The 23,140-nt window shown below is 39.5% G+C and overlaps 1 protein-coding gene across 3 annotated transcripts in view; it reads left to right on the top strand.

The window, feature by feature from the left end:
- TPK1 (thiamin pyrophosphokinase 1) overlaps positions 1–23,140 on the top strand; it is a 276,645-nt gene that overhangs the window by 55,215 nt on the left and 198,290 nt on the right. For all 3 annotated transcript variants that reach the window (XM_023758885.1, XM_006094776.3, XM_023758886.1), the window contains exon 3: positions 13,643–13,712. In XM_023758885.1, coding sequence (XP_023614653.1) covers positions 13,643–13,712 — 70 coding nt within the window. The remainder of the gene's footprint in view (positions 1–13,642; positions 13,713–23,140) is intronic.

The raw sequence follows: 23,140 nt of genomic DNA, 5'->3' as shown, positions 1-23,140 counted from the left end.
GGGAGAAAAGAGTTCTGTACTTTGGTGGGAAAGGAGATAGTTATTTTAGTTTCTATGATCAAATACCAAAAGTTGTTTTCAAATGCACTGCAGCCAAAACAAGGAAAACAAAAAACACCCACTACCTGCTAGTCACTGAAAATGATGAACAGTATGTGTCTGCCAGCGGAACTTATAATTGTTTCAGATTTACAAGCATAACAATGAGGTACATTTTGCATAATGAAATATTTCTTTTTGTCCATTATGTTTGCAAGCTGCACTCCATTCATCATGTTTGCAAATAGCACAGTAGCATTTGAGCAACCTGAGCCAAGTGTAATTTCCAGCTACTGAAATTAATTCATTTTTAGGTCCTGTTACAAACTATCATCTAACAATGAATCTCACTATTTTTCTTTTTACTCTATTTATATTTCCATTGATTTTTTTTTGGTTTGTTTTTATTTTCATATGAATAAAAGTGTTTTTCATTGATGCTTGGGGTGTGAGAATGGACTGGAACACATTAAAGGGATTCATAGTTTTATCTTTGTGTAACTTACTGTATCATTCACAGAACTGATTAACATTCTAATTTGCATCTCTTTCATTTCTAAAAAATTCACCTATAGACTCTAGAATAGAGAAAAGCTAGCTGTAATAGTTATGTATTTTTATGTTCCTGCTGGTGTGGCTCAGTAATTGAGCATGGACCCATGGACCAGGAGGTCACGGTTTGTTTCGTAATCAGGCCATATGCCCGAGTTGTGGGCTCAATCCCCAGTGTGGGGTGTGCAGGAGGCAGCCGATCGATGATTCTCTCTCATCATTGATGTTTCTATCTCCCTCTCTCCCTTCCTCTTTCTGAAATCATTAAAAATGTATTTTAAAAAATACTATGTACTTTTAAAAATTGCTATAATATGAAGATTCTACTGTTTTCATGTAGATTTGAGTCAAGATTTGAGCGAAAGCCCTGAGGGTATAAAATGCCTTCAGCTTCTTCCTTTGGGATATATAGCAGGTTCATATATGTAATGGGTGAGAGAGGCTTTGTTCTGGGAACTGTATTCCCTTATCATGGATATTATTTATACAACTGCTAATTTTTTAGATTTGGCGATTCTGAAAGTATGGAAGTGGTAATAGATACTATGTCTCATACCTTCTTGACTAGTGCTAGTGAAAATAAACGCAATGTGAGCCACAATACACATTTAAATCTCCTTGTGGCACATTGAAAAAGTAAAAAGAAGCAGGAGTAATTGTAATACTGTCTTATTTAACACAGTCTATTTAGAATATTATCATTTTCAACATATAATCAATGCAAAAATTATTAATGATAATTCAATATTCTTTTTGAACCTAGTCTAAGAAATCCAGTTTCTTACAACACACAACAAACAACATACAGCATACAGCACATCTCACTTGAGACTAGCTGCATTTCAGATGCCCAATACCCAAGTGGCTACCACACTGTCTGGATAATTCTAGACTGTGGTCCCCTTGAGAATTGGAACCATGTCTGGTTTTTGCTGCATTTCCAGCTACTGTTGGTGCTCATTCAGTCAGTGCCCACAAGTGAATGAGTGAGTGAACAAAAGATACTGGGAAGGTTATTATGTAGATTGATGCTGGTCACTAATAGTATCAGTATCTCCTGTTGAGAGCAGTGGGGGCAAGCTTTGAAGAGGTAAATTGCCAAGGATTTATTGCAGGAGACAGATAGCAGGGGAAATAAAGAGGGTGGTCAGTCTCCATCAAGATATACCTTCTAGCATTTGTCCCTGCGTTCCAGCATTTGACAGTCAGCACCTTTCATATTTACTGAGAGAGCTTCCTCCACAGTAGTTGTATCCAAATTTATAATCAAGTCCTATATACACGTTAATACAAATGGATGCCAGTGTGTCTGCTTTAGTTTGATACAATTGTGTTAGTCAGTGCAGTCCATCTGGATTGCAGTGGTTGTATGTAGTGAAAGTAATAAGTGCATGTTCTGTGAACCAGTGAACGCCCACTTAGCATATACCATTGAGATGAGGTTTTTTCCTGTGCACAGGAGGCCTGGAAATAGTTGCAGCATTCTTAAAAATAGTAAAAACATATAAGTCACCTAAGCATCTATTAATAGATCAGATAAACATTTTGGACACATTCATTAACTCTGTACAGAAGTTAAATGCATCTAATGAACTAGATTTGTGTTTTCCCTCAAAAACATAATGTTTGAGTGATGAAAGCAAGTTTTGGAACATCATTTTAAGAAATAATACATTACAAAAATATTATACATTGCTCATTGATGCAAATGCACACTATATCAACCTTAAAAATCTGTAAAGAAAGAAAACCAGCTGTAGTTTGGTTTGTCATTAGAGAGAGATCTAGGGTCTAGGGAATATAATCTTCTGCAGTTTTTTATTTTTTGTAACACAGTGCTGATGATAAAAACTGGTCATTCTAGCATTAGGTCACAGAGGGGTTATCTTACTTTTTGTTCTTTGATGTATGGTTCTAAATTTACGTTTTATACATTCAAAGAATATCCTTCGGGTCTATATATTTTTTGAAAGTAAAAATTCAGGATTAAAAACAGGAGGTATTTTTCTTTATCGGTACACTCCACATGAATTATTTCGCTCCGTTGCTGAAAAAGATGCACAGGTGGAGAAATGCTCCTTTGATGTATGCAAGTACAAAAGTACACTTTATAACTGAATTTACTTTGTTCTGTGCATTTCAGGTTAGCATTTTAATCCAGAATTTTAATTCCCTACGGGGATATACTTAATAAATTCAGTGTCCCACTAGAACCTCTGTACCCTCATGAGTTAAGGTAAATAGTATTTTTTAAAATCTGGAATAGCCTGAGTCTTTTAAAGATGTTGTGGCTGTGGTATATTTCAGTTCAGTTCAGTTCAGCAAGCACTACGGAAGGCTGTGTATGCCAGGTGTGCATCTGGCTCAAGGGTGACCAGAACCAAATGAATAAACAATTACTCACTGTCAGAGTGGTAAAGAACAATATTTTTTTATGAAGTTATCACTCTGTTGCAAATTAGCTTCACATCTAGTCTTCATTACCTGCTCTGGGATCCTGGAGCTGGCCGTAGTGTCAGCAGAGGGCAGGGGAAGGCCAATGGATGGTGGGGCTTATCTTCCTGGCCCAGTGTCTTTCTTGTGTTTGCTGCTTGCAGCACAGGTTTTTTCTGCAGTGCCTGGGGTCAGTTGTACCTGTCACCTTCCCTTTCAGTCAGCTTCTCCTGGCACCCCATCAGGTGATGTCTCAACAGATTATTGTGAAGTGGGACACCTTCCTTGACCGACTCCCTCCAGCACCCTTTCAGAGGGCTTCATGGTGAATCCAAGGCCAGCACCTCCCTGCAAATGGGGTCCCTGAGCACATCAGATGTAGGAAGTCTCTCTCGTCCCACCACTAAGCCCCTTCCAGTGCTGTCTACTTCCTACCATTGCTGCTCCTGTGTTCTTTACTTTCAGCCGCCTTCTACTGCAATCTTGGTTAGTAATTCCCTCATATTCCAATCACTTTCACAAATGACTTCCTCTGTTCAAATTTCTTCATGGTATCCCCTGATTGGACCCTGATGGAGATGGAAGGCAAACTGTGTTTTCTCCAGCATCTTAAGATCAGTAAAAGTGACTGTTATTTAAAAGTTCTCTCAGACCTCTTCAACCTGCTCTCCCTTTTCTCTTACTAAGACATGATGCTAGCTCTCTGAATGGGCTGTCGAATCAGCGAATGCGAGCTTCTCTGTGGCTCTTACCATTGTTCTATTGCACTGCAAGAGCCATGTGCATGATTCTTAATGATGAAGTTGGTGGTTCAGATTCTAAGCTTGTGTTGTTTCACCCTTAAACTTCAGCTCGCTTTACTGAGCCATCTCAAATACAGGGCAGGCTTTCTGTGTAGCAAAAACAATGTGGACTTGATTACCGAGTGAATCTAGGCTCTCATTCTCACTCCACTGTTATAATAATTCTAATTCCATAACATGTAAACAAAAAAATCATTTTCTAAATCCAGATTCTCACTCTGAAGACCACAAGAAAATTCATTATGTAATTGGGGAAAATCACTTTGTGTTTTTGAGCTCATAGTCCTTGTCTATAAGATAGGAGATAAAGCACAAGTCTTTCAGTTTCATCGTGTTGTAATAAAGCCTCACTAGCAACGTGTAGATGGTCCAGTTCCTTTGCTTCCTCTACAGCATTTAATCTAAAACAAAATCACGATATTTTATTTCAGCCACTTTTGTAACTATGTAGTGACATCTCATTGTGCTTTTAACTTGAGTTTCTCTAATAACTATTCTAATGATGTTTAACATCTTCTCATGTGCTTGTTGACAATCCCCATAGTCTTTGTTCTCCATGTTATATTTCCTGAAAAGAACATTTCTTATAATCTTCTTAGACTTTTTTAAAAACAAACAGGAAAAAACTGATGTTTTAGGTTTTTCTTTCAGAATCTGCCTCAGTAGTTGTTCCTGAGCTTTCACACCAAGGCTCCTTTACCAGAAGTGACCTCACACATTCAGGTATCTCAGGTCCCTCCTAATATTTCTGTTTCATGTTTCCTTTGGTTTGGGATGAACCAAAACAAACAAGGAAACCTGGACTCAAGCCCAAACAATAAAACTTCTCTGAATAGCACTTGTTAACAATGTAGCATCTGTCCTACAAATTGTATTTCATGTATTAAACTTTCATTAAAATCTTTGATAATGTCATTCATTTGGTAATTACCACAGGTATGAAATATTTCCATTAGGCAGGACACCTTAGGTAAATGACTGTAAAGAAAACTGGGAGAAAGCCATGCAAACCTTCACACCTCTCATCGTAAGAACACAGGTGGGTCTGTATTGTTATAATATGAATGGAACAGTAAAATTTTGAAAGATGATAGAAGGCCAAGAATAATAAGACCTTATGGGTGGCCAAGGATTAGAACTCAGAGACATGACAGGGAATAGGAAATACAGAACAGTTGTAAATGCTAACTGTGTGTGTTTGTTGCACAATACAGGAACCCAGAGGTCATCTCTGATTCCTTTTCACTATCCTCCCCATCCAGTCTTAGCTGATCCAGGCACTTTCACCTCCCAAGTGTATCTTTAAATACACCCAAGTTAGAACACTCAATTTAAAACCCATAGTGACTAAACTCTGTTTCATCTGTGGTGGTTTTAACTGACCTTCTGTTAAATTAGTTTTAAAAATGAACTCTTTTTTATGCCTTAATAAATTATGTTTTAAAGACTCAGATTAATTTGTCTCTCAGAATGTCCTATTATAACTTGCAAATTAGGAAATGTGATGGTTAGTGAGGCTTTTACTCACCCCCTTGAAGCATTTTGCTCTTTCCTTGTGCTTTGTCCCACGTGGTTGTAGCTCTTAACACAAAGGAGACCGAGTTGAATTCTTGCTTTTAACCAGAGCCCAATGATTCCTCTTCTTTCCATCTTTTTTTTCTAGAAATATTATCCCTAGTTCTTCACCCATTCTTTCTATTCAAAGCCGTTAGAAAGCCCCCCCTTTATTTTTTCTAAGCAGCATAAATTAGCTTGATTGTTTCTGCTTAGTTAGAAAAATAGCATAGTCAAGTTCTAAGATGATAATGTTAGATTCTTACAATAGTTGGCAGTAAAAATATGTGATTATTTTTCGGTTTCTAGTTATTTTTTATTAAGACTGAATTGCTGAAGATAAGCTATCATTATTATGAACAATTAGTGATTATTATTTAAAATAATAGATGTATTTACTAGAAATATTTAAATTGTGTTAAAATATTTTTATGAAGATGTCAAGGTTACTAGGAGAATTACAGGTCTGATCAAATTAGGTATTTTTCTATCTCTGCAAATTAAGATTTTGTGTAACAAATCTGGGTTTGATACATTTTCACCTTGGATATATGCAATAACAATGTCTCATTTGAAATGTGCCTTGCATGTAATTTCAGAGATCTGTTACTACTGCTCCATAAAATAAAAGCAGAGGGGAAGGAATTCTAGTTCCAAAGGAACAGGAAAAGCAGGAAAAGGAGGCAAATCTCTCCCAAATCCCCACATTCTTCTATTGTGTAACATATTTGCATCAGCAAAGTGATTTAAAAAAACAACAACAAACTTACTTTTGCCAAGTGGACCAGTCCCCATCGTTGCTCTTTTCTTCCATCCCAACTCTTGGTAGTTCTAGGCATTTCATCATTTTTGCCCATTCATAGAGATCTGCCACATCTCGTTGTTTTGTCCCTACTATTTTATCAGTGTTGTACATTATGAAGTGAACTGAGCTAATAGAAGCTGTCACTTTTCATGCTCACTGTCTAAAGTGATATCTGAGTGATGGTTACTTCTCATTTGATGTGTGAGATGACGTGAAACGACCCAGCAGATCCTGGAAGACAATCAAAGGACCTGCCTTTGGCAGTTGTAACTAGTGGCAATAATAGTAATACGGTCTCAAATGAATAGGAAAGGGTGTGGGGTCATGCTAGAAGACTAACCAGAATATTAAAGCTACCTAATACATGCACTGATTGTATGTGATGTCTTACTGCTGACTCAGAAAGCTAAATTTGAGGTAGCTTTGTGTCTGGGATAGCTATGAAGGCAGTTTAGCTGGGACATAGTTGATTTGTTAATTCACCTGCCTTTGGTACTTAGGTAGTTGTTGTTTATGGGTGACAGTCCTGCTTTTAAATTGGAACTTAGAGAATAGCAATGAACAAGTTTGCCTTACAGCTATGTATTGTAACTCTGGACAGTGTTGGGTGTGAGTGGCCCTCCAGTTAAGGGCACTGGCTCTTGGGACAGTTAGCATTGTCTTTGTATATTTTTGGTTGTTACAATTCAGGAGTGTTTTAGGCATCTAATGGGTAAAGCCAAGGATGCTGCTAAACATGTCCTACAATGTGCTGGACAACCCCGCACACCAAATGCCCAAATTGTGAATAGTGCCAAGGTTGAGCAACCCTGTTTATGGCAACAACAACACGGTCTGTTATACATTTTCTTATTCCCCATAAAACTGAGTGTGTGTATTTGCTACCTTGTCCCTAAAGTGTAGCCAATCCTTAGTAAAAATGTAATCATTCCTCATAGCTCACAAACATGTATATGCTAGCTTCACATCCAAGGTCCTATTTTTCTGCGCAGCTTAGCTATTTGCAGCTTTTACACACTATAAGCTTTACTCTTCTTTAGAAAAAAATTTCCTGTGCCAATTTATGATAGACAGCTTGATGTTTGGCTGTCTATCATATCATGTTTAAGATTTTTTCAATAATGAGGTATTTGGTGTCATTTAGTGTCAAAGAGGAACCTGATTGTAGACTTGACAAATAGCATCAAGAATGAGTAAATGTCATACAAGCTTTATCTCCATAGCGCATATCTAGGAGAGGAGGAGAGAAAAGGTGGCAGAGAGAAAGGAAAATAGAATTTACACAGCACACAGATACTCAATATAAGTACCATTTATTATTTTCATTTGAAATAAGGATAATTCTACACTCCTGACTTGACTAAAATTTGGGAATTTCCCTCACTATTTGTGTATATTGCAAATAATGTGGGCTTTCCTAATAATTGCACACAAATATAGTATAAGTAAAACCTTTCATCTGAAGCTCTGAGTTAGCTAAGTATCAGTTAATTATGCGGTTTGGTGCTCCTGTGAGCAAAAGAAATTGTTGTGCTCTCTCTATTAGAGAGCATATATTTCCATGCAGTGCTTTCAGTGAAAGTTTTCCCACATGAGATAAAGCCTTGATGGGGAAGCAGGTTCATCGGTCTGTTCACCTGTCCAGAAACTAACCTATTTGGGACATAAGCAAGGCTTTGCTGATGATAGTATCTAAAATAATAGGCAAACTATCTACAAAAATACAAGCCCTTCCTCTTAAGGGCTTGATTTGGCACAGATGTGAGGAATACTGTGTCTTTGCAGTAGAAATTAATAAGGCTAGTGCCAGGCTAGTGCCCATGGCTGTGGGACTCAATCAGTGTTCTTATCTCCTAGCTTTACCTTTACTGTTTGGCCCTCATTTTCTGGGTCAAGATGATGGATCACAGGCCCAGGCTTCCACTGTTAGGTTGCTGGACAGTAGAGAAGGGAACCTAGAAAGTTTTTAGGCCTCATTATCTTTGGCACATCTCTACCTCTGAATCAGTCACTCTGGACAGAGAGTGCAAGGGTGGAATTCCCTTGAAGAAAATTAGTTATGCAAAAATTAAATCTTCTAACCCAGTCCTCTTCTGCAGAAGTATCACTGTAATCAATTTCTTGTGCTTAAAATTGTATAAATGTAAAAGTAAATACCTTTATTATTTTATATACAGATGATAGTAACTCCTGTGGGTTTTTTCCCCCTTTTATCATTGACTAGCATTCCGGTGCACAAAATTCATGCACTGGGGAGGGGGGATGTCCCTCAGCCCAGCCTGCACCCTCTCCAATCTGGGACCCCTTGGAGGATGTCCAACTGCCTAAACCAGCAGTCGGACATCCCTCTCACAATCCGGGCCTAAACTGGCAGTTGGACATCCCTCTCACAATCCGGGACTGCTGACTCCCAACCACTCACCTGCCTTCCTGCATGATTGCCCCTAACTGCTTCTGCCTGCCAGCCTCGTCACCCCCTAACCACTCCCCTGCCAGCCTGATCGACGCCTAACGGCTCCCCTGGCGGCCTGATCGCCCACAACTGCCCTCCCCTGCTGGCCTTGTCCTCCCCCAACTGCTCTCCCCTGCCAGCCTGGTCGTCCCTAACTACCCTCCCCTGAAGGCCTGGTCATCCACAACTACCCTCCCCTGCCGGCCATCATGTGGTGGCCAACTTGTGACAACATGGGGGGCAGGCATCTTGTGAGGGTGTGACAGTCAATTTGCATATTACCTCTTTATTATATAGGATTAATATATTTACTTAACAAAGTAAACTTGGCCTGGTTCTTAGTTTTCTTGAATCTGGTATGTTCCTCTCCATTTGAGTTGCTACTGCAAGGAAGACTTGACCAAGATTTATTTAAAATTGCTAATAACAATGTATCTTGTAAGAGATAGCACAATATAGGAGTTTCATTTTTTTATTGTTCCATAATAGGGCCAGGATATATTTATCAGCATTCAATTGGTGGCCATTTAAGTTTGTTACTAGTTTTCCATAGAATTTCTGGATTAGAGGGCATGCACAGTTAAATTTTTATATATCTGCCCAATTGTCCCTCAAAGTTATAGCCTCATCAACAAGATGTTATAGAATGTGTTTGCCCATGCTCTTTCCTTCTAATTTTATCTATGTTGTCTCTCTAGTCTCTGAAAAATTTTGTGAATTTGGTAAAATATAATTATTTTGCATTAGAATCAGTATTCTTTGAATTAGCTCAAAGTCATAGTACTAACAGTTACTTAATTTAGACTAGAATTGAAATCTTCTGTATCTGGTGTTCTTTTAGTTAACTGAAACTGAAAAATGTTTATTTAATTTTACTTCTAAATGTTTGGAACTAACTTAATACTCAATTTTCGGGAAGTCAAATTATATCTGTCCAACTTTCTTCAGTGGAAATTAATGAAATAGCCAATTAGTCTCTATGGTAAGTGAAAATCTTCATTTTCAGTAACTTTAAATTACATTATGCCAGGCTAAAAAAATTGATAGCTTAAGATGTGTTTAATATATTCACTGGTAGTATCAATATATAAAGGTTTATAGAGATTTGAATGCATTTTAGTCTTCAGCTGTTTATCAGCTTGATGCATAGTAAAGAATTGCTCAACCATTGAAGTTATAGTATTTGACAAATCTGCAACAATTTTGCTGAATAAGCCAATGAACTTTTCATATTAAAAGATAACTCATATGGTAACTTCTATTCATTAAAGCTTGGAACAATTTAAATGATGGAGTGAACATATTTTTGACGCTAATTCATTATGATTTATCAAAAATATCTTATAAAGAATGCCATCTACTTCTTGTTCTTTTAGTTGGTCACTTTCATTAACAGTGATATTTTGTTCATTTTTCAAATTGCTATCAGTGAATTTATGCCAACATTATTTACAACATGATTGAAGGATTTTACATTTTCAATGCAGTTTTATTTATGTATGTGGAATGTATTTTGAAATAATTAAAACATTTTTGTTAATAAAATTTTAAATGTGGTAGAACACATCATTTTTATCAAGCTTTATTGAAAACAAAATAATTTTAGGGACAGTCTGGAACTTGTTCCTTTTAGATGGGTTGCACCCCAACATCTAGGTCAAGAGAGAAAAGTATATAGGTTTCATCAAGGTTATTTTGGCTTCCTTTGAATTTAAAACAGGAATAAATGTGGACAATTTTACTTTCTGTGATCTAGTTATCTCTTGTTTCATAAACTATTCTGCAATATCAATTTAAATCTAGGTATGAGAAATAACAGGCATTGGAAAAAGGTTTTGGATTGGAAAAATAACACTGATCTTAGCGGAACCAGATTTATTAATAAGCAGTTTTACAGATTCATACACTGAAATTCCTCTCTTCTTTCCTCATTCTCCCACCGAATTTTGTTGCTTTTATTATAGCACTCCTTAGGGTCTGCAGGGCATTGTGCATATATTTGCTTGTTTCTATTTTTTCTACTATAATGTGAGCCTGGAGGACTAGATATGTTTGTTATTCATCTTTCTATTCTAGATAAGGCCTGGCACATAATTAGTATAATGTTGACTTCAACTGGTCTTGGCAAAATAATGTACTGTGAAAGTTATTCTATTTGATCATCTTAGCTGCTAAAAACTATTCCTTAGATTTTCATATTACTTCATTGAATCCGTTTTTACATAAAAGGATCCCATGTGCTTGTTAATTTGTTTACAGAGAATTGTTTTGTACAGTTGGAGGGTAATTATTAATAGTTCACCATCTGTTTCTATTACCAGTCTTTCCAATCTCCATATTCAGTTACTCTAAGCCAGATATTTTATGTGAGATGATCACTCCACTTTAGATTTTGATGACTTTGAACTTTTAGGTTTTGATATTTTTAAATGTGCAGAATATTTTGATGACTTTGAACTTTTAGGTTTTGATATTTTTAAATGTGCAGAATGTTCTGTAATCTTTTGCAAGTAATTTTTGTGGCTTAATTTGCATTTGGGTGCCTTTCTTATTATAAGGAACTGTGCATTGTTGGTAATTGGAAATGTGAGATGTCTGTCTTAGATATCTTTGTAAAACTCTTATTTTTGTTTTTCACCTTTGAAGTAACTCAGGCTTTACTTTTCTAGCAACATGAGGCCTTTTTATCTTTTTTTAAAATATTTTATTGATTTTTTACAGAGAGGAAGGGAGAGAGAGAGAGAGTTAGAAACATCGATGAGAGAGAAACATCAATCAGCTGCCTCCTGCACATCTCCTACTGGGGATGTGCCCGCAACCCAGGTACATGCCCTTGACCGGAATCGAACCTGGGACCTTTCAGTCCGCAGGCCGACGCTCTATCCACTGAGCCAAACAGGTTTTGGCAACATGAGGCTTTTAGAACTGTATTTTAATTCTAACAAAAATGGAGAAAGAGGACTGACTCATTTATTTTTCTTTTCTTTTTTACTTCCTTTTATATCCTCCCCCATTTATAAAATGATCATCTCTAAATTTCATCTACATGCATATAGAACAGCATCAAAGAGTATTATAACTTTTTTTGATTATTTTTAATTATAGTTAACATTCAGCCTTATTTTATATTAGTTTCAGGTGTATAGCATAATGGTTAGAAAATCATATACTTTACAAAGTGTCCTCCTGATATTTTCAGTACCTAACTGGAACCATACATAGTTATTACAATACTAGAGGCCCGGTGCATGAATTCGTGCAAGGGTGGGGTCTGGCCAGCCTGCCCTAATCAGGGCCAAGTTGGGGCCAGGCTGGGTAGGGGGAGGGGCTGCAGGTGGTTGGCTGGCCAGTCCCGCCCCCGGTTGGGGTGGTGGGGGCGATCCGTGGCCGCAGTGCACGTCAAAGCAAGCAGTCATTTCGGTTCAGGCGTTCTGGTCACTTGGTTTTTATATATATATATATAGATAGATTAATGACTATATTCCCTATGCTGTACTTTATATCACTGTGACTGTTTTGTAACTACTACTTAATCCCTTTACCTTCTTCACTCAGCCTCTCAACCCCCTCTCCTCTGACAGTGTCAGGGCTCTTATTTAGTGAATGCTTATTGTGTTCTTCCAGTATTCTGATGAGCATTGTATATATTCATTAATTGCTTAATAATCTATATAATCCCCATTTACAAACAAGAAAGCTGAAGCAAAAAAGGAATATATTTTGGTCACTTGACCTCTGTTTTGTTTCTAATACAGATCAAAGAAAATGGGTTAGTGGAAAATACATTTGGACTTTATTTCTGCCAATGTACTTAATTAGCTATCCTTTACACTAGCCTGCCTGTTATAAAACACCTGGAATATTATAAAGGTTTTTTTAAATGTATAGCTCAATTTGCCAAAAAGTAAGAGGATTTCATAAGTGCCACAGAATGAAGTAGCTCAGAATACTTGTTTCTTCTGAAGCTGCTGATGCCCAGGGTCTTTACTGAGCTGTGGGACTTAGAGACTTGTGTTTTAACAGCTATTGGGAACAGGAGGCAAGGCTGTGGTTGGTCTGTTCAGAGTGAGGAATTAGAACCTAAGACATCTCTGCATTCACTCTCATCACCCAGGATAAAATATAAAGCTTGATCCTAAACCATTAGGTAAAGGTATTAAAAAAAAAAAAGAATGAAAGAGGAAATTGAGGCTAAGAGACCAAACATTTCTAGGAAAATTAGAAATCTGAGAAGTAACAACAAATCTAGGAGTCTATGAACTGAGAAAAATCTCAAGGAATATCCGCAAGAAGCTTACAGCAATATCTAATATCTAATCCCAATATCAATATCTAATACCAATTCAGCAACATCAAATGCAAGAGTGACAGCAGGGAGCAGGCTTAAGGAGCAACCGATGAAAGCCCCAGTTGGAGAGATAGCCCGTCTTACTTGAATATCTTAGTTCCTCTTGAGTTTCAGTCAATTTTGCATCACCTTCACAATTTTCAGTTTTCACAGATTGTCTAGGTTATTAGTGACTTAATATTTTTAAATAAACTTATGATGTTATGCTTATGATTCATTTTTAAAAGAAACCTTCTATATCACATGAAATTTGGAAACCCATAATACCTGTTGTAATAGGAATGTATCTGTAAACATTAATTTAAAAAAGGAGCAAGAGTTATAACAGTTACCTGTTAGTGAGTGTGAGGTCTGTCTTCTGCCATACAGCAGGAAAAACAAGGTTTAAGGGACATCACATCAGCAATAAGAGGAAATCGAAAAAGAGGCAGAAAGGAAATATACTGTCTGCAGGGGATTCTGTCTTTCTGGGTGTGCCATGTGCAAATGTTTTGATAACAGCAGCATCACTAGCTGAGTGTGAAATGATCTGAGAAGGGAAGTATGACTGTATGTGTATGAGTGCCTGTTTTTCAGTGTTCAACCTTTGGAAGCTATTGCTCTAAGCTTCCTATATTGATATGCTCTCTCTTTTTTTTTTTCCTTTCTATTTGAAGCTCTTCTAAGAGCCTGTGCTGATGGAGGTGCCAATCGCTTATATGATATCACCGACAGAGAGAGGGAACGGTAAGATTTCTTTAAGCCAATGTCTATGATACCATTAATTCTGATCTTTAGTTTGTTTATTCTCTTCTTAGTCAGTGGTGACTGTTACTCTTCTGTCAAAATTAACAGGAAACCATCTCAGTGAGAGAGAGAGCTGCTTAACCCTGTGGTGTCATTTCTTTGTTTTGAATGGTAGCTCTTAGTACAACTAGGCCAATCATATTCTTACTTAAAAACAAAAAAAAACAAAAAAAACTCCCACCCATTCTACTACATCTAAAGCCTCAGTGAGTAGCATTATCAAATATTGATATTTTCAAGGCCTTTGAACATTGACTAAATAAAACTTCTACTAGTAATTGGAGTTGTTATTCAGTTTAAATGAATAAAAAGGGATCTATAAACGAAATGCATGTTCTATTGTAGAAGATGTTTATATTAGTGTTGAGTAAAGCTCAGTATAGTGTACTCATAGTCACTTTTGAGTTATGCCCACACATATTTTAGAAGATGAATAATTTTTTAATGATTTGTTATGTATGTTGTCTGGCTTTCCTGATCTTTGCATGGTGAGTTATTTTTAGAAAAAAAGAATACATTGATAAAAGCAAAATTTAAACCTAGCTCATCATCAACATGTTTATAGTTCAACCTCTTGGCAGACATAAGAATTTATAGTCGAGATATAAGTAGACTAGCTATGAAATTTAGTTTCACTTCTGTCATATATGTTATTAAATGTAGTGAAATGTTTATAGGTTGAAAAATCACCCCCTTGCAAAAACTAAAATGAAAATATTATGATTCAATATACTGTAGGTGTGAATTAAATATATGTATTTTGAAATGTTGTAAAATACATCTTTATAGCATCAAATTTTTTAGCTTCAGGTTTCTGAAATTGGAGGAAGGCCTGTTTCCTTTGAGATTGGGCATGCTAATGTCTAGGGACTGAGAGCTTAATCAAAGAATATAGCAATAACAGCCTAGAAAACGATTTAAACTTATAACATTTTGTGCTTCTTTATTTTAACTTATAGATTCCTCTGACTGTGTTCAGTAAGACCTGACATGGACAGTGTACAAAAAAAACACAACAACAAAAAAAACACTCAAGTGTGTGTTATAAAAAGTGCCTAGGCTAGTTCATTCAGGGAAAAGCATAATGCACATGAGTCCGAGATGATGGATTGGATCATGTTTGTTTCTGCCTGTAGCCTCCTTGCTGGCAGGCAGTCTAGTACAGAATACTGTTTCTCTAATTGTAGGTGTAGCTCATGAACACAAACACACACACACACACACACATGCAAGTTTGTCCAGGACACCGTAACAGTTACAACCGGACAAATATGCATATTACCACTTTATAGGCTGTGTGCGCAGATTGGGGGTGGGGACTGCTGCATGGTGAGGCAAGCCATGGATGGCACAGGCAATGAGCAAGCTTGCAGTGAGCAAGGCGGAGCAGGCCTTCAGAGAACAGGAAGCAGGGCCTGCCAGTCGCTGTGACAACAGTCAGGTCCACAGAGAGCAGGGAGGAGCAGGCCAGCAGAGGGAGCTGGAGCTGAGAGGCAGGGAGGCATGCCCAGGCCACCTGGAGACAGTGCCCCAGCAGGCCTAGGAGTGGAAGCCAAGAGGCAGGGGGGCATGCCCAGGCTGCTGCCCCTGGGAGACAGCACCCCAGCAGGCCTGCCTCTGCGCATGAGCTGCAGAGGAAACACCTTTTCTTACAGCTCATTGGCTAAGCTCCCTGTACGCCACTCTCAGTGTTCTTGATAACTTTGGTAATAATCCAAGAAGGTGATCGAGGGTTTCTACACCTCACTCCTGGAGGAAAAAATGAAGGTTCGGTGCTGGAGGGACTAAGAAATGTCATATCCTGCCCTAGCTGGTTTGGCTCAGTGGATAGAGCCTTGGCCTGTGGACTGCAGGGTCCGGGGTTTGACTCTAATCAAGGGCATGTACCTAGGTTGCAGACTCCTCCCTGGCTGGGGCTCAGATCAGGGCTCATGCAGGAGGCAACCAATCGAAGTGCCCCTCTCACATTGATGTTTCTCTCTGTCTTTCCCTCTCTCTTCCACGTTCTCTACAAATCAATGGAAAAATATCCTCAGGTAAGGATAAAAAAAAAGAAATGTCATATCCTATGAAAGAGACATCTTGAAAATGCCTAAAGAAAGTTGTCATTTTTTTGTGGTGAAGGGACTGGAGTCTGTGTTGATGAAAACACCTTGGCGGCCAGCAGTGGCAGCAGCAGCGGGGTGATGGGGGTGGCGCCTTCCCCTGATCAGCCTGCAGAGGGAGGCCAGACTGCGGTTTAGGCCCACTCCCCACCGTCAGTAGTACATCCCCTGAGGGCTCCCGGACTATGAGAGGGGGCAGGTTGGGCTGAGGGACACCACCCACCCTCCGCCACCCAGTACACGAATTTCATGCACTGAGCCTCTAGTAATCATATAAACAAGAGTTGTGGAAGGATGCTATCTAGTGCTTCCCAACTCTTCCATCATCTTAAGAACCATCTAGAATGCGTGTGAAAAATGTACTTTTGTGCTGATTACTTTTATTGGACTGGGCTGAACACAATACTGTAATTCATATTTAAAAGCAAAACAGATGACTAGATTTGGGGAGTAAGTACCATTATTTGTGCCAAATTTCAAAATAATTTCCAATATTTCTTAACACATTTATAAGTAATCTTATGAAGGCTTCCAAAATTTATCTAACAACCATTTGTCCATATGTGAAGATGTTCAATAAGAAAATATACTTTTAGTTGATTTCCTAGTTGTAATAATATATTTGCCATGATTCCTACTCTAGTACTTGGGGACTTGGCTGGCCTGAGTAAGGGCTGAATCTCTAACAGGGAGTTGAGTCAGTGAAGCTAAATGTAAGATCTGGGAATTAAATCTTTGCATTACATCTTACTAAATCCAAATGCTAACTTGTGAAACTAATTGGATACAGGTGACTAAACATGATTCCTATTAACTGTATTTTTAATAGAAAGGCTTCACAATGAAAAGGGAAGACAGTACAGTATTCATGAGTTTTAAAAAGCCAAGCATGGTTTGTGAACCATGGCTTTGCTGATTCTTATTGGTTTATTTATGTAGTGTCCATATCTACAATGTAATACTTATCACTATGCAATGAAACAGGAATGTCTCAAAAATCATCTCCAGTTGCAGACAGAGTGAGATATTTATGCATTTAGAATGAAAGGAGAGCTGGTGTAGACAGTTACAGAGGAGCAGGGTCTGTGGAGGTAGAGTTGAGGCAAAGATCAGTGCAGTCTTAGCTCTGATTCTCCACTGAAGCATCCAGCCCTTTGTACCACTTTCATAAATGCGATCTCTTCGTTTCAACTCTGAAAATGGCCTCTCTCTATTTACCAAGTGCTTTTTTTTTTCTACATTAGGAAATCCTAAATGTTTTGTTCTTATTATGAGAATAATACATGATGATTTATTTATTTTTTATTTTATTTTTTTTAAATGTACAAATTTTTTATTTAGAATTAGAGACTCAAATACAAATTAAATAAGTACAATATATGAAGCCTTCATAAAAACAGACCAAACCCCTTCAACTCATCTACTATTTCTTTTTTTTTCTTTTTTTTTTTATTAAATCTTTATTGTTCAGATTATTACATTTATTCCTCTTTTTCCCCCCCATAACTCCCCTCCTTCCAGCTCCCACCCCACCCTCTGCCCTCACTCCCCACCCACTGTCCTCATCCATAGGTGCACGATTTTTGTCCAGTCTCTTCCCGCATCTCCCACACCCCTTTCCCCCCCAAGAATAGTCAGTCCATTCCCTTTCTATGTCCCTGATTCTATTATAATCACCAGTTCATTCTGTACATCAGGTTATTTATTCACTTGATTCTTAGATTCATTTGTTGATAGATGCATATTTGTTGTTCATAATTTGTATCTTTACCTTTTTCTTCTTCCTCCTCTTCTTAAAGGATACCTTTCAGCATTTCATATAATACTGGTTTGGTGGTGATGAACTCCTTTAGCTTTTCCTTATCTGTGAAGCTCTTTATCTGACCTTCAATTCTGAATGATAGCTTTGCTGGATAAAGTAATCTTGGTTGTAGGTTCTTGCTATTCATCACTTTGAATATTTCTTGCCACTCCCTTCTGGCCTGCAAAGTTTCTGTTGAGAAATCAGCTGACAGTCGTATGGGTATTCCCTTGTAGGTAACTGAGTTTCTTCTCTCTTGCTGCTTTTAAGATTCCTCTCTTTGTCTTTTGCTCTTGGCATTTTAATTATGATGTGTCTTGGTGTGGTCCTCTTTTGTATTTCTTTTGTTTGGGGTTCTCTGCGCTTCCTGGACTTGGAAGTCTATTTCTTTCACCAGGTGGGGGAAGTTTTCTGTCATTATTTCTTCAAATAGGTTTTCAATATCTTGCTCTCTCTCATCTTCTGGTACCCCTATAATTCTGATGTTGGTACGTTTGAAGCTGTCCCAGAGGCTTCTTACACTATCTTCATATTTTTTGGTTCTTTTTTCATTTTGCTCTTCCGGTTGGGTGTTTCTCGCTTCTTCGCATTTCAAATCTTTGGCTTGATTCTTGTGCTCCTCTGGTTTGCTGTTGGGAGTCTGTATAATATTCTTTATTTCAGTCAGTGTATGCTTACTTTCTAGATGGTCCTTTATCACACCATCGAGGGTCTCATTAGATTTCCTGTACATCTCATCAAGTTTATCGACAGACTCTAGAAGCCTCTTGAGAGACCTCAAAAGTGTGGTTCTGAACTCAATATCCTCCCTTGATAGTTTTGTCCTGTTTCTTTGTCTCCGCATTTTTTATGCTTTCTTGGTACACCCCCTAGTGGTCTTTGTGCGCAGTCTTGTTGTAGTTAAGCCTTGATTGTTATAGTTAATACTAGAGGGATTTGACCTCCAGGCCAACTGGCTGTGATAATCAGCTGTGTCTGCAGTGGAAGAACTTGTGTCCTCTAGGGAGGTGCTAATCTAGCCTTTGCCTGAGGCTATCCGGCGAATGGCTCTGTGCAGGGCTTGGGCGGGGCAGGTCCCACGGGATCAACTGGGCAGAGGAGGGAGCAGTTATGGCTGCTCTCAGTCCGTCCCCAGGGGCTCTGCCTCTCTGTCCCAGCAACAGCTGCAAACCTCGGAGGGACCGTAGCCAGACAGTCCTGCTTCTCCCGTTTGAGTCTGGGTCCCCAGAGACTCGCCCGGATCTGGAGCTCTGAGTCTGAGGCTCCCTCTGGATTGAAACAGAAAACCACCCCTCAGCCACCAGCCCGCGCTGCGCGCACTCCTCACCTTAGTATTTTACTTCAGCACCGCACCTCCTCTGATTCTCGGTTCCTCCTAGTTGTAGAACTTCCATTCAGCCAGCCTTCCTGTGGTTCTGGATGATGTCCGTTCCGTCTTTAGTTGTATTTTTGAAGTGGTTGTTTGAGGCAGCAAACTCCGGCGTTAACCTATGCCACCATCTTGGTTTCTCCCCTGATGATTTAAATCTATGTTAGTGAGTTGGGAGAAACAAAAAGAAGAAAATAAAAATTATGTGTTATTTCTTACTAAGTAACAGAGTTGCACTGAGTCTATTAGTTCTACCCTGAGGAAGAACAGAAATATGATTAATTTTTCTTACTAAAATGAATGTAAGCTCAATGAATGTAAATGCCCTCAGGCCTGGAAGGTTATCTGGGAATATTAGACACTCAATAAATATTTGTTAATAAGTGGATATTTGATTAGAGTTACTCTGTTCTCTCTTCCCATAAGGTGTTGAGTGACTTTGATTAATAACCCTCATGTTTTAGATAAATGGATTACCTCTGCTCTGACAGCTGATAGGTTATGATTTGGGTGTTTGTTCAGTCTGTACATCAAATAGGCAGGGTGAGGGACCAGTCAGGAAAACATAGAACGCACATCACCAATGACAGGTAGATCTTAGTTTTGGCTATGGACATGGGATTAAAGAGGAAGACATTTTAGGAAGACTCAGTCTTTATACTCTATTCTCCTACTCTTAATTGACTGTTTTCCTAACCTGAGCTGTCTTTAGAAATGTGGGGTAGTAAGGTGGGGTATAGATATGTTGGCCAATGCCCCCAATTCTACAGCTTTAATCTGATAGTGAGGGAAGTCTCATGTTTATATTCTGGTGATTAAAAAGTCCTGTGGTGGCCTCAGAACATCCTCCTCCTGCCTTCTCCCAAGTAGATAAAATCCATATTGGTGAGAACCAGGGTGGTAAAGCATGGCTCCATGATCAGGATAATCACAAGCTACAGAGATGGGGGGAAAATACCAGAGAAGCAGGGTAAGATTTCCTAGGAAAATTTTAGGGATCAGATTTTTGTTTTTGTTCATCCTCATCATCAACAGGCATTGGAGGTTTATTTAATTTTTCTAGTGATGATTTTATTGATACTATATTAGCTCAGGAAAGTGCAAGCTGTCCACACCAAAGACTATTGAAAGATTGTTATTTTTGTGTACCTGGTACATAACAATGATTCTGGCAGGACGAAGTCCCCATCCTCTCCCCTCTTCAGCCTCCATTGCTCTCCTCTTCTGCCCCTTTTTCTTGGTTCTGCTCTAAGAGAACACTAAGAGAACAGTATCTGCTCTAGTGACTTGCTAACCAGTGCCTGAATAAAGCAGCCTGTGGCAGTATTACCAACCTTTTCCACCACAAGGAATGTGAAGAACAAACAAGCATATAAAGAAGTGTGTATTTTGATGTTACAGTTCAATGAGTTTTTGCGAAGGGGAACACCTGAATGTCATCAGTCCTGAGATCAGTCAGTAGAATGTTACCAGCATTGCAGGCCTCCCTCTTGCTTCTTGCCATTTATGTCTCCCCTGACATAATTAATGTGAGATTAATTTTGCCTATTTTTAGACTTTATAAAATATAATAATACTATAGGCCTGGTGCACGAATTCATGCACCAGTGGGATCCCTAGTCCTGGCCTGCGGGATCGGGCCGAAACCGGCTCTCCGACATCCCCTGAGGAGTCCTGGATTGTGAGAGGGCACAGGCCAGGCCGAGGGACTCCACCAGTGCACAATCAGGGCCGGGGAGGGACGTGGGAGGTTGGCCAGCCAGGGAGGGACCGAGGGAAGGCTCCAGGGCATGTCTGGCCTGTCTCGCTCAGTCCCGATCCGCCAGACCTTAGCAGCAAGCTAACCTACCAGTTGGAGCATCTGCCCCCTGGTGGTCAATGCACACCATAGTGACTGGTCGACTGTCTACCCCCTGGTGGTCAGTGCACGTCATAGCAAGCAGTTGAGTGGCCTTAGCATATCATTAACATATTATGCTTTGATTGGTTGAATTGACAACTGGACACTTAGCATATTAGGCTTTTATTATATAGGATATTGGATTTTTAGCATATGGACCTCTTGAGGGGATATAGAATTTATAGGTCTCTGAACTTGAAAAAGGATTAAGAAAGATTGTTGTAGTTTCTATAGGAGAATTATGGTCACACTAGTGATGGTAAAAGGTGGAGGAAGTGATGGAGTCAAGAAGAAGAAGAGAGTAAGAGTTGTACAGAAGCAAATTTGAATCACAAAATCCAGAACACAACAAAAATATTTTGGCTATGGGAGAAATCATTTTTATTGAATATTCTTTTAAAAAATAATACATTTAAAGCTAGGTAAACATTTGTAAACCCTATTCTATTAGATAGTTGAGGTAAAATGAACAAAAATTTTTTAAAAATATTAAAAAGAGAGGACATTTGGATACACAGAGACAGCAGGGATGGTTTTCCATACAGGATAACAATGGTTCAGTGGAAAGAGCGTCAGGTACCCGGTTCCATTCTGGTCAAGGGCACTATCTTGGTTGCAGGCTCCTACTCCACCATGGTCAAGACACCTGCAGGAGGCCAATCGGTCTTTCTCTCTGTTTTTTCTGCTCTTTCCAACTCTCTCTAAAAATAAAATCAATAGAGCCCTAAAAAAATAAAAAATAAAAAAAAATAAAAATATTAAAAAGAGCTTTGGAATGAGATAGGATCTCTTTAGAATAATTCAGTGGCAGAAATAAGATTGTAGCATTTAACTTGTGATTCATTCATTCATTAAAGCACTTATTGAATACCTTCTATAGTTAGACATTTTGATAGTTACTAGATAAAATACAGTTCCTGCCCTCAAGAAACTTGCAGTGTAACAAGAAGTAAAAGGAAATTAGTCTTCATTATGACAGATTAGAAAGCACATAAGGAGAAAATTCTAGTTCATTGTGATAGGCTCTGTGACAAAGGGAGGCACTGCAAAAAATCTAATTACCTTGAGATTCAGGTTTTGGCTTTTCACTCATTTTCAGCCATGCTCAGTTTCCTCCCTGCCTTCTCCTGGACCCTTCTCCTCACTGCCTGTGCCAGGCCCTTCCCATGCTGATCTTCAGTTATTCACATTGGTACTGCCTATGATCCATTCCTGCGGTCTGCCATGCATTCAGTCAGTGCTTATAGACCCTGTGTTTCACTGACCCCCAGAAGGTTTCAGTAGCACATGCTGGCATTTCTTGTAGTACCCTCTCCATGGAGCCATGCTTGGCTAACGTTCTGTCTGCTCCCTGAGGGCCCCTCCCTGGCCAGCAGGGATGTGACGTCTCTTATCTATATAATAAAGTGGTAATACGTAAATTGTCCATTATGGCATCACAGTAATGACCGTTTGACAGGCTGTGTGTGCAGCAGGGGGACTTGCGTGCGGCTTGCTTCCCTACCCCTGGCGCCCAGGCCGGGGGAAGTGAGGCTGTGTCCCCCACATGGTGCCGGGAGTCCTCTTTTTCTCCCGGCTGCACGCGCCTAACAAACACCCCCAACGACACTCTGCCTGGGGTCATCACCAACCGCCCCCCCTGAGGTGGGGGGGGCCTGAGGGCCACATCCACATGGCAGAAGGGCAGGTCTCGGGCGCGTCAACAGACACCTACCAGCGGGTGCAAGCGTCGGCGGTGACCCCTGGGAGGGGTCACACACACAAATTGAAGAGGGTGTCCACCCAACATGAAGGAAGGGCCCGGGCACGACAACAGAGAGTGGATGTCAAGGTAAGGCACCAGACCTGGACGAGCCACCGGGTAAACAATACAGGGATCCCACCGCCACAGACACACAGGGCAGCCCCGCGACGCTCAGGACACCAGTTGATCCTCCCAAGCACACAACCTCAAAGCCTCCTCCTGCCCTGCGGACCCAGCCCTGCCACTGTGGAGACCACAGGCGACCCTCACACCACAGGGAAGCCCCCGTGGCTTTCTCCAGCCATCCATTCATCTGCCTGGTCTGACCTGTACAGGGGTTTGCATCCTGGGCCCAACACTCCCCCCCCCCCCCCCCACTTTTCCCTTAGAAGAAAAAGCCAGCGCCCGGACCGGCCTGTGCAAAAGTGCTCTGTGTACTCTGAAATTTC

This window comes from Myotis lucifugus, unplaced genomic scaffold (genome assembly GCF_000147115.1).
Source record: "Myotis lucifugus unplaced genomic scaffold, Myoluc2.0 scaffold_141, whole genome shotgun sequence".
NCBI lineage: Eukaryota > Metazoa > Chordata > Mammalia > Chiroptera > Vespertilionidae > Myotis > Myotis lucifugus.
The sequence above is the reverse complement of the archived record's forward strand: the minus strand, read 5'-3'. Positions and strand labels throughout refer to the sequence as shown.